Raw genomic sequence first — 12,835 nt, forward strand, 5'->3', positions numbered from 1 at the left:
TCTGAAGAGCTATGGTTAATGCAGTGTCCCAAAATGAATTCAATTCCTGTTTTCCTGGAGCTTATGACTTGTGGAAGAAATTGATAGTTATCAAATATTCATAAATAAATAGAAATAGAAAACTACCTTTTTACCAAATTATCATTTGATAAGGATTACATGGCTATAGATATAATCAGAAATTTTTTTAATAAGTGAATATATTAGAAACATTGAAGGAAGGATAATTCAAACACTGAGCAGGATTCAAGTGGAAACAAAGCATTTCAGGAGAGAGAAATATTTCAAAGGTCCATTGCATAAAAATGGATAGAAGTGTGAAGACATAGTGCAAATGAAAAAAATTCAATTTATGTGTTCATCTTTCTTCATAGCAGGAAGGAAGGTATTCTTCCATTATTTCTTTGATTAGTGCTTCTTTCCCAATTCTGATTTCTCTCAAGAATATCAGATTTCTTAAGTTGATGCTTTAATTTCTCTTCTAACTTCTTTCTTCACGCTCTGTGTCTATCTTTATCTTCTACAGTTTCAGAGAATTTCAAATATAACTTCATCATCAATTATTTGATTTTTTTGTTCATCATCCACTATGTTCACTATATATTTAAATGACACACTTACCTTATTTTACTTCCTTGAAAACTTTCCTTATTTATCTCTCTACCAAATTTATGGTCTTTTCCCCACTAGGGTTTATATTTCTATTTTAAAAATGTCATTGAATTAAGGATTAGCATTTATTCTGGATTCTTGGATTCTGTAGTAGATCAAATAAAATGAGATATTTTTAATGTTCATTTTCCTTTATTGCATATATCACATTCATTAAGTTGAAATGTACAATTTATAAAAATTTATAAATAAAAAATTTTATAAAATTATAATTTTTATTATTTAAATTTTAATGTTCTTTATCCCATTTAAAGTGTAAAATAATAAAGGAATGTCCTCTTTTGTTTTTACTTATTCTTGAATTTCATTTGGTCTGATAAATAGTTGACATTCAATAATTATTAAGTAAATATTCCAAGATGTTGCCCTTTATTTGCTATACTATATTTGAAAAATATCTCCATATTTTTTTTCTTTTTACTAAGACTTATTATACTGTACCCACCAATATAAGACTTGTTATATTGCACCCACTAAAATGTGGGTTTTTTTTTTCCAAATTTCTACTTAATAAATCTTTTCTCAGTTTTGCAGTCTGCAGACAGATAAATAGATATAAATTTGAGACCAATTCTTAGATTCTAGCAAACACTCATGTCATCTGATATTTTACGGGAAGCCACCTGTGAACTGTGTGAGAACTAAAACCAGAATCAAAGCCATTGAGTGGGAAAGTCTAGTATCTGGGCACTCACAGCGGCATTCCTGCTGTCTGAGAGTGCCTGGTACATGTGACATTCTGCCTAGCCCTGTAAGGTTCTACAGAGCACCACAGATAGGGTGACCTGCTGCAGCCACATAGACACACAGCCTCTCAGAGATTGGTGTGGCCTGCCAAGAAGTTTGCTGCAAGTCCCCTGCCACACCCAGAAGGAAGCCTCCTCCCTCTGAAACCTCATCCCTGCCTTTGATGTACTCCCTTAAATAAAGGACCTGAGCCATTTCCTAGTTCATTCTGTTCCAGCTCCTATGTGGACTGGAAGAAACTATCAGACTCTCCACTTCCCCTTTAAAACTGTTTCCTGGCTCTGACTCTTTATCTTCACTATTTCAGATTCTTATTTTTCTCAGGTCGCTTATCCCCTCTTGAGCAAGAAACTGCCCTGGTGGGGTGCTGGTTACTCCACAACAATATTTGTGTTGTATGATACATCTTCTCCTTCCATGTGCTTTGTCTTCTGTTTATCAGGAGCTGCTCTTATTACAAATTGAAGTTAAAAGATTAAAAGGGAACGTCCAGACTGCATCAGATGTTATGAATAAGAATCTTTGGAGCAAGTGTATGACTATATATGTTTTTTTAATTCACAGGTGTTTTTAAGGCAAACAAAAAACTTTTAACCAATGACAATTTTTAAAAACTACAATCTGTCTCTAGCATTCAATCTACTACAGCCAATGTCACCAGAACACACAATATTCAAGGATTTGTTCTCATTCATTTTACTTCTTGGTTTGCTTGTAGAAAAGTGAAAGATAATTTTTTGTGCATCAGAAACAACTAAAAGAACAAACAAAAATCCATGTAAAAATGGTGATAGCTTATATGTTATCTGGAAGACTTCACTTCTGCCAGAAAATAAAGATAGGTGAATGAAGACATACCTGTTAAACAGTCTTTACTTTCTCAAGTCAGTTTTTCTTACTCAATTTCTATGGACTCAGTAGCAACTTCCATTCTGTCATATGTTTTCTGACAATTAGAGCTTGCAAATTTTTAATATCTCTATTTTCAGCAGTATTTTATTGGGGAATAGGAAGAAGATGCATCAGGATTGTTCATCAAACACAATTTCAAAATTTTAATTAATGAAGTCTGTGAAATATATGACTTAACATGAATAGCAATTGTCATGATTGCATAAATCCTTCATCAGGCTAGACTTTAGCCTTGGGTGACATCATCCAAACTGTTGTTATTTTTTTTAAAATACCAGGTTTTTCTCCTTATTGAGGCTACTAATTTCTTTCCTCTTTTTTCACCTCTACACATTTTCTAGCCACTTGATTTATTGAGAGTTACAATTAACTGAGTGAATACATTTTGTTCTATTGTATACTAACTGAACCTTTTACTTTAAATCTATATGGATCATATATTCTAATCTTAACTACGAATGCATACCTATATCCTAATTGTGAGTCCTTACATTCCTTTTTATTTACAGTTTGTTTCAAATTCATATACTTATTCAATTTTACATTATAGGTAGAGTGCAGGAATTCTCAGTGAAAGAACCAGAAACTCAAAAATAGCATCTTACTGCATCAATAAAGTATTTTGGAAAATCAGCAGAAGTATCTTTTTCTTCCCTTAATTGTGTGTTTCCTTGACTACTCCAGAAGGTGCAACACATCCATTGTTATTTAAAGGTTCTAAATTTGGTTCTTCAGTGATTTTTTCTCTGTTTTCTGATGCCTTGGTATCTTTTCCTTCATATTTTTTCTTCATGGCATAAATTAATACAATATATAAAATAAGTGCTAGAACTTTTAACAGTAGTATCAAGCCCATGTAGACGTATCTATGAAAAGAGATAGAAAAGATTCGATTATCATTTTACATTTACAAAATAACATATTTCTCTCTAGAATGCAGGCTTTACTGGAAAAAAAATTTCTTTGAAATTATGTATAAAATTACAAAGGTAAGAATTGTAGTGACCCTTTCATTGGGGTATTTTGGAAGGAAGAAAAACATCCAAATCTATATCCCCTAAAACCATTCTGCCCCACCTAAGAGATGGGGGAGGTACTAACAAATATGCTCGAAGTTCACAATTCAAAGATCCAGACCCACTAAAAAACTGGAACTTCTTCATAGCACTGTGAAATGCACCCCTTCTCCTGTACCTTATACCATATTCCAAAGAATTATTTACATAGTCTCTTTTACCTAATGAGTTATGTTTAGCTGTCAAGAAAAAAAATCAGAAGTCTATACTAAAGGCAAAAACAATTTGAAGAACATGAGAAAGACTAAAAACTAGCCATAGATTGTCAGGGATGTTGGAATTGTCAGAATGGGAATTTGAGATAACTATGATTAACTTGCTATGGAGTCTAATAGATAAAGTAGCAGAATGCAGAAATAGATGGGTGATTCATGCAGAGTGATGGAAATTCTCCTAAGAACCAAAGGGGAAAAATGCTAGAGGTCAAAAATTCTGAAACAGAAATGAAAAATATCTTTGATGAAACAGCTGAGACAAGAAATTCTGAGTTTGAAGGTACTTCAAAAGAAACTGAAAAAGGAAAGAGAAAAAAGACCAAAAAAAAAGTCCTAGAATATCCAAGAACTTTCACCACTTCTATTCAACATAGTCCTTGAAATTAGCCATAGCAATTAGAAGAAATAAATTAAAGGGAAAATACTAGAAAAAGAAGAACTCAAACTATCCCTATTTGCCAGTTACATGATTCTATATTTAGAAGACCCAAAAAATTCCACCAGAAAACTTCTAGAACTCATAAGTGAATTCAGTAAAGTAACGGGATATAAAATTAACACCCATTAATCAATTGTGTTCCTATACATCAGTGGTGAATCAAATAAAAGAGAAATTAGGAAAACTATCCCATTCACTATAGCCTCAAAGAAAATAAAATAATTGGGAATCAATTTAACAGAGGATGAAAGACCTCTACAAAGAAAACTACAGATCACTAATTAAAGAAATTGAAGAAGACCTTAGATAGGCACAATTAATATTGTCAAAATGGCCATACTACCAAAAGTACTATACAGATTTAATGCAATTCTTATTAAGGCTATGATGATGTTCTTAATAAAAATAGAAAAAGCAGTCATGAAATTCTTCTGGAAAAATAGGAGACCCAGAATAGCTAAAGGAATCCTTAGTAAGGAGAGTGAAGCAGTTGGCATCACTATACCTGAACTTAAACTATACTACAGAGCAGTAGTAACAAAAACAGCATGGTATTGGCAGCAAAATAGACTTATAGACCAATGGTACAGAATAGACAGAGACACAGAGACAGACCCACATAACTACAGTTATCTCATACTAGACAAATGCATCACAAACATATAATGGAGAAAAGATAGCCTCTTCAATAAACAGTGCTTGGAAAAATGGAAATCCATATGTAGCAATATGAAATTAAACCCCTAGGCTTTAGACCAGAGTCCCTGTGCTACTAGAAGGAAAAGTAGGCCCAACTCTCCACCATGTAGGCTTAGGAACTGACTTTTCAACAAGAGTCCTAAAACACAAGAAGTAAAGTCAAGAATCAATAAACCAGATGGTATCAACCAAAAAGCTTCTTCACAATAAAGGATACAATAAAAAATGAGAAGAGAGAGCCTATAGAATGTGAGAAAATCTTTGTCACCTTCACCTCAGATAGAGCATTAATCTCTAGGATATATCAAGAAATCAAAAAACTTAATACCCCCCCCCCAAAAAAAAAAAAACCCACAAATAACCTAATCATTTAATGGGTTAAGGAACTGAACAGACACTTCAAGTAAGAAATACAATCAGCCAACAAACATATGAAAAAAATGTTCAACATATCTAGCAATCTAGAGAAATGCAAATTCAAACTACACTTGAGATTTCATCTCACTCCAGTCAAATGGCAGTTATCAAGAATACAAGTAATAATAAATATTGGCAAGGAAAATGTGGGAAACAAGGTTCACTGATATATTGCTATTGGGAATGCAAATTGGTGCAACCACTGTGGAAAGTAGTATGGAGATTCCTCATTAAACTTGGAATGTAATCATCATTTAACCACTCCTTGGCATGTACCCAAAGGACTTAAAATTAGCATCCTCTAGTGACACAGCCACATCAATTTTATAGCAGCTCAACTCACAGTAGCTAAGCTATTGAACCAACTTAGATGCCCCTCAATAGATAAATAGATAAAGAAACTATGGTGTATATACACATGGAATATTACTGAGCTATAATAAATAATGATCTTATGGCATTTGCCAGTAAATGGATGGAACTGGAGATTATCATGGTAAGTGAAATAAGCCAATCTCAAAAAACCTAAGGCCAAATGCTCTCTCTGATACGCAGATGCTGACTCATAATAGGTGGGATACAGGGAGGGGAGGACATTTACTGGATTGGACATGAGGAATTGGAGAAACGGAGGTGGGATGGCAGTGGGAAAGACAGTAGAATGAATTGGACATAACATCCTATGTTCACATATGAATACATGACCAGTGTAACTCCACATCATGAACAACCCCAAGAATGGGAAGTTATACTCCACATATATACAATATATCAAAATACATTCTACTGTCATGTATAACTAAAAATAACAAATAAAATTTTTTTAAAAAGAACCTTGGAACAACTATCTAAATATATATATAATGGGAATACTAGATGGAGAAGAGAAAGAAAAAATAGTTTGAAACCATAATGACTTATGATTTTCCTAAATTATTGTCAGACACTAAACTACAGATCAACTAAGCTCAGAGAACACCAAAAATTTAAATAAACTATAGCTAATTATAACATTTTTGAATTACAGAAAGTCAAATAAAATATCCTGAAAGAAAACAGGGGGAAAACCACTTACCTATAGAGGAGTAAAGATTACTTTTGACTTTTATTCAGAAACCATGTGAGAAAGGAGAAATGAAGTGAAATATTCAAAGTATTGGGCAGAAAAAAAATTCATCCATTTAAAATTCATCAAAATAAAATTTTAGATATCCCTATCTCAAAAAAATACATAGAAATAAAGACATTCCAGAAAAAAGTTTATAGAATGTGCTGCTAATAGACCTGCCTTGCAAAAATATTAAATAAGTTCTTTTTTAAAAAAGAAATAGCTATTTATTCTATTTTGTTATACATAACAGCAGAAAGCATTTTAATTCATAGTACACACAAAGAGAACAATTTTTCATTTCTCTGGTTGTACACAAAGTAGAGTAACACCATTTGTGACTTCATACATGCACCTAGGGTAATGATGTCCATCTCATCCCACCCTCTTTCCTATCCCCATGCATCCTCCCTTCCCTTCTCTCTCCTTTGTCTCATCCAAAATTCCTCCCAAGCTCTCCCCGTCACCTATTATGGGTCAGCAACTACTTATCAGAGAAAACATTCAGCATTTGTTTTTTTGGAATTGGCTTAATTCACTTAGCATAATACTCTCCAACTCCATCTATTTACCAGCAAATGCCATGATTTTATTCTCTTTTAATGCTGAGTAACATTCCATTGTGTATATATACCACAGTTTTTTTATCCATTCATCTATTGGAAGGCATCTAGGTTGGTTCCACAATTAAATAAGTTCTTCTTTGAGAAGGAAAATTATATAAGGTAGTTCTTTACTATGATGGTTTGGCTTACTATTTTTCAACTTTTCAATAATGTTAGAGCAATATGTATTCAGTAGAAATCACATTTTGAAGTTTTATCTCCTCTTGAGCCAGTGATATGTGGTATGATACTATCTTATGATGCTGAACAGCAGCAGTAAGCTGTTGCTTCTGGTCAGCCCACAATTATCAGAGTAGACAACCAAAACTAGACAGTGTACTATGTTGCTAGTATTCTTTGGTTATTCCATTTTGTGTTTTAACATCCCCTCATGGCTACAAAAAGACCATCTGTGTACATACATGAGATATTCAATATTTTATATAAAATGGGTTCAGTAATAAATAATTCTGCTCATCTGTAGGCTAATGTAAGTGTTCTCAGAACCTTTAAGGTAAGCTGGGCTAAGCTATGATGTCTTGGATATTGGATAAGATGTATTAAATGCATTTGCAACTTACAATATTTTCAATTTACAATGAACTCCATTGTAAGTCAAGGCATTAAAGATCAGAAACTTGGGTAGATATAAAGAAAGAGCATCAGAAAAAAAATGAAAGTAAAAGAAAAACTTTTTTCTTTTTCTTATTCTTAATTGATCTAACAGATAACAGCTTATTCAAAATAGTAGAAACAATGTATTTGATTTTATATGGAATATATACATGCATACATATGCTCATGCATGCTTATATGTAAGCAAAATGAATGAAAGCTTTCCACTGAGTCAGGAATAAGGAAAGTGAGTTCCCTCTCCACTGCTTTTCAATCTTATATTGGAAGGTCTAGTTAATGTAAACAAACCAAACAAAACAAAAGCAGCAAATAAAGTGTATACAGATTGAGAAGAAAGAAAAAAAATATTTGAGATGACATGGTTATTTATGTAGAAAGTCTTAAAGAATAGATATAAACTCTCCTGAAGTAATAAATGATTATAGTAAGGTTATAGGATACATCATTAATATGCCAATATTTTTCTACATACCATGTTAGAAATTTAAAACATGTTACCACTTATATGAGCAGTTCCAAAATGAAACACTAGTGCAAACCTAATGAAGTGTATAAAAAATCTGTATGAAGAAAACTATAAAACCCTAATGAAGGAAATAGATGAACTAAATAAATGGGGAGATATCCTATGTTCTTGTACAAGAACGCTCAATATTGTCAAGATGCCTAATTCTCCCGATTTGTTCCATAGACTCAAGACAAACCCATCAAATTCCCAGTGAACTACTTTGTGGATGTCAACAAATTAATTTCTAAATTTGTAGAGGGGCAAAAACCCAGAATAGCCAAAACAATACTGAAGAACAAAGTTGTAGGGCTGACAATACCTGACTTCAAGACTTACCATAAAGCTACAGGAATCAAGACAGTGTGGTACTGGTGAAAGAATAGATAAATCAAAGGAATAGAGAGCTCAGAAAAGGACAACTGATCTTTAACAAAGGAGCAAAGGCATTATAATAGAATGAAGACAGTCTTTTCAACAAATAGTACTGGACCAACTGAACATCCAAAAGAGAAATAATAAATGTAGGCACAAATAATGGTTTTAAGAACTCTTTATATATTTAGGTCATTTTCTTGTGTCTTTGTTACAAGTTGCAATTTTTTAAAAATTAATCTTTTTTTCTTTGAACTTTGCTAAAATAAGTTTTCTTATGCAGAGTTTTAAAAATATTTCATCTTTTTTTCTCTTATGGTTTTTGAAGTTTGGGTCACACTTAGGACATACTCCAGCTTCACATATAATTTTAACGTAAATTACAATGAGTTCTTCTAATACTTGTAGTTTTTAATTAGAAAATATGTAAATTTGCAACTAATTTTATTTAAGGCTTAAGATATCATTGCAAGGGACTGGGTTTGTGGTTCAGTGGTAGAGTGCTTGCCTAGCACACATGCAGCACTGGGTTCGATCCTCATCACCACAAAAAAATAAAAATAAAAATAAATAAAATAAAGTTATGGTGTCCATGTACAACTAAAAATATGAAAAACATAAAGATATAATTGCAAGGTTTTTTTCCCACATTATCATTTCAGTTTTTTTCTTATAGCACTTACAAAATTTCTCTCCCAATGTATAGAAGACTATAGAGACATTTTTCCTCTTTTTTCCCCCTAGGCATGAACAGAACCCCAGTTCTCCATTATATGTCTTCCTACAGAATCCAAATACAATGAAATACATATTTTCCCCAAAAAAAGATTTTTAAATAACAAAACATATGCAAAAATCTTAGCTTTTGGACATGTTACTTTTTACTCTCGAATCTTAAATTCTTCATATTTAAGGGTAAAAATATAAAACGTCAATTTCCTACAGTTCTTATGAACATTAAAAAGACAAACTAGGTTGGCTGATACAATATAGAAGACAATGTAAGTGTTCATTAAATTATGGTTCATTTAATTATTAATTTATTAATATACTGAAAATTACATACTAATATAGTCAAAGGAAAAGTCATGAAATATATATATATGACAACTTACCCAAATAATACAGAATTATATACCCTACAGCTCCCTTGTGCTCCACAGCTGTTGATGGACCACTTCAAACATGTTTTATCAATCAGGGCCCCAAAATATACTGGAGCTAACATTCCTCCTGCAACATCATATGAGAAGCTATCAATTCAAGGAATACATTTCAAATGTAGCTATATGGTACTCTACATTGATTCATTTTGGACTAAGTAAAGGTTAAAAAAAAATTGTAGGACTCTTCCATCAATTTGGTCTAAATATATGCAAGAATCAAGTTTTTATTAGGAATCTCAAAGAGTCACACTATAAAGTAACATAGTAGACATCTTTTATCTGCCCTCACCCTCCCAACATACAATAAAAAAGAAGGAACATTATCCATCTGCAAACTGTTCTTATAATATCAATCAACTGATATCTGATAAAGGAGAGAGGTTGTTAGTAATGTTGGTTCATATGTAATTTTTCTTAGGCAAAAACTGCTGAAACAGTGGAAACAGAATTGATTTTCCAATTTTAGAGTCTGAGTTCATTCCCTTTTGGATTTTTAACATCTGGTCAAAGTTGGCTGCCCAGCCTTACAGACCTATACAATTAATGTGAATTTCTGTTGTTTCACACAAATTCAGCTTAGCCAAATTCCCAGAACTCTTAAGCTGCTTTAGGCATTACCTATATCATATTTAGAAGAAAGATCCTCCACTCTGCCTACCTGGAAGAAATATTTCTAGGCAGCAAAGCTTTGGGAACTGCTTACCTTTGTTTCATACTGTGCGAAACAAATGTAACTCCTTGTTCTTAACAGATTAACTTTAACTAGAATCAGTAATCAATTTATCATTTAGATCATTTGGCTTTCCTCTATCTCTTAGTCTTTTAATTTACCACAAAAATAGAAATGAGTCCTACTTTCTTATAATTGCAAATTAATTACTTTCAGTTTTTGAATTTTTACACAAATTCTGAATTTAATATATTTCTCATACCTAGTGTTCGTATAATCAGTGAATGGCAACCCATTGCAAGTGATTTCAATTCAGGTGGAACATTTCTGAAATAAGATAAAGACAAAGAAACATTAAAATCTTTAAAATACCAAATTGAGTTCAGTATAAATGTTTCTCAGTGCAGTTTTCTTCACAGTTAAATGAAAACCCTCAAGTGAATGGCCCTATTTATATCATGTACTATTATATTTTCAATCTTTTAAGGCAAACTCCTAGGTGATAATAATTGTTATTCCCTAATTATTTAATATTTTATGACTTGAAGACAGTTTGTCAAACAGTTTTACATTCAATCCTTATGAAATTCCTGTGAGAAAGTGGTAGTAAAAGTAACATTAGGATGCCCACGAAGACGATCTTTAACAGGGTCTATTCAGTCAACACAGCCCAGAGGAAAAGAGCAGATCCTTTTATCTAGGTTACCTGGGTACAAGTAGGAGACCTCTTTTGCCTCTTATTTATGTCATTAATATTAACAGAAAATTTTACTAATATATTTCACAAATTATGTATGCAGCCAGAAGAGTAAAAAAAATTATCTGTATTCCAGTGTCTAGTGTATTTAACTATCATCTTAAAAGCAGAGGGAACATTTGTATCCTAGGTTAGAATTTCACTTGCTCTTGCATTTAGAAAGTTATTTCCACAATTCCATTGATCTGTGTTCAGTGAACTGTTGATACCATCATCCATGATAACATAATATACATTAAATAAGACAGCACTAAGTGGTGGGCTGAGTTGGGAGAAGTGAGGATATTTCAAAAATCCCACTTTAAACTGAAATATTGAATTGAATAATAAAAAATTGAATTCTTTGCCTTGAGTTATTTGTTCCAAGAGCTAAGTAGACATGATCATTTAACAAACATTAAGCACCTCCCAGGGATGTCACGTTAGTAGTACTTGTTCAGGAGAATAGAGAGATAAATGATATTTCATGTCAACTAAGTAACCTGGAGAAATCATTTAACCTTTCTTTTGGATAATAGTGCTTATGTGCTGTGAGAATCTTGTAATACAATGAACTAGCCCTTTGAACCTCAATTTTTTTCACATATACTGTCCTCTTAATCCATACGAGAGAGCTACTATTTGTTGAGCTTCTCAAAGTATTAGAGAAAACTAGGTGTAGTGGCATACACCTATAGTCGTATCTGCTCAGGAGGTTGGGGCAGGAGCATTGCTTGAGCCCAGGAGATGAAGACCAGCCTGGGCAATATAGTAAAACCTCATATTAAAGAAAAAAAAAGTATTTGCAAGAACTTATAAAGTTAAACAGGGCAAAAATTAAATTAAATATAGCATAACACAAAATACATATCAAACATATATACTAGGAAAAATAACTTTTAATTACTTTGGCTATGATAAAAAGAGCAGCGATGCTTTGCTAGTTCTCCTGTGGGTATGGAAGCTATGCCTATTATTCAAGGAGGTGTTTTCATGCATAAGGGAGAAGAAAAAGTCCCCAGGAAGGGGAAGTTAACTTGTCCATTGAAATATCTCTCTCGAATATAAGATTTCTCAAGGGAGAAATTGCAGTTTATTCCTGCCTTAGGTGTCTGATAAGTGCCTGAACTGCCTTTTCCCACTATAGTTGATTTTCAAAGGGTGTACTTGGATCACACATAGAAACACAAGAGGCAAAATGATAAGTTTTATCAACTTAGAATTTCACCCAGGTAGAGAATGAGCATGCAGAATTGGGATGACTTACACATAGGGATAATATTTTCCTAAAAAAGGGCTTGAAAGCTCCAACAATTCAGTGAAAATGATAAATGTCTGTGATATATTGACATGCATATAACAATCAATCACACAGTCCTACATTCACAGGCATGTACACTGACACCTAGCCACATAGTGATGTTCCCTGTCCCCAAGCTCATATTCACATGCTCACATCATTATCATGTAAAGCATTTGTCACTGCAGTGTGACCTCATATCTGATGTTGAACATCTCAGTATTTTGATGGGCCTCTCTTAGGATGAATTCTCAAGAAAACACCCCAAGAAGCTAAATATGTTATTTTGATTTAAAGATTGAAGAATGTCTTCTACATACAATAAATACAATTTGAATTGATCCTCCATTGTTCTACTAACAGTCAGTCATCAGGATTTATTGTTTTTGGAGATGATTATCAGTAAGACCTAAAAACTCTATCAATAGATAGCATAAGGAATGCTTGTCTCCCTGTATGCAAAAGATTGAAGCAAAGCTCTGCTTATTCCTAAACAAATCCAAATCACTTATATATATGTTAAAAAAAAAACTCTACCCTCAGGCTGGGGTGGTGGC

At 32.7% G+C, this 12,835-nt stretch overlaps 1 protein-coding gene across 1 annotated transcript in view; it reads right to left on the minus strand.

Moving 5' to 3' along the window:
- Positions 1-2,905: 2,905 nt before the first annotated feature.
- The window catches only part of Slco1b3 (solute carrier organic anion transporter family member 1B3), a 72,945-nt gene continuing 63,015 nt past the window's right edge, over positions 2,906-12,835 (minus strand). The window contains exons 12-14 of the mRNA XM_027934080.2: positions 10,505-10,569; positions 9,522-9,639; positions 2,906-3,197 (exon numbers count right to left, since the gene is read on the minus strand). Of these exons, the coding sequence (XP_027789881.2) occupies positions 2,987-3,197; positions 9,522-9,639; positions 10,505-10,569 (394 nt within the window). The 3' untranslated portion in view covers positions 2,906-2,986. The remainder of the gene's footprint in view (positions 3,198-9,521; positions 9,640-10,504; positions 10,570-12,835) is intronic.

This window comes from Marmota flaviventris, chromosome 3 (assembly GCF_047511675.1).
Source record: "Marmota flaviventris isolate mMarFla1 chromosome 3, mMarFla1.hap1, whole genome shotgun sequence".
Lineage (NCBI taxonomy): Eukaryota > Metazoa > Chordata > Mammalia > Rodentia > Sciuridae > Marmota > Marmota flaviventris.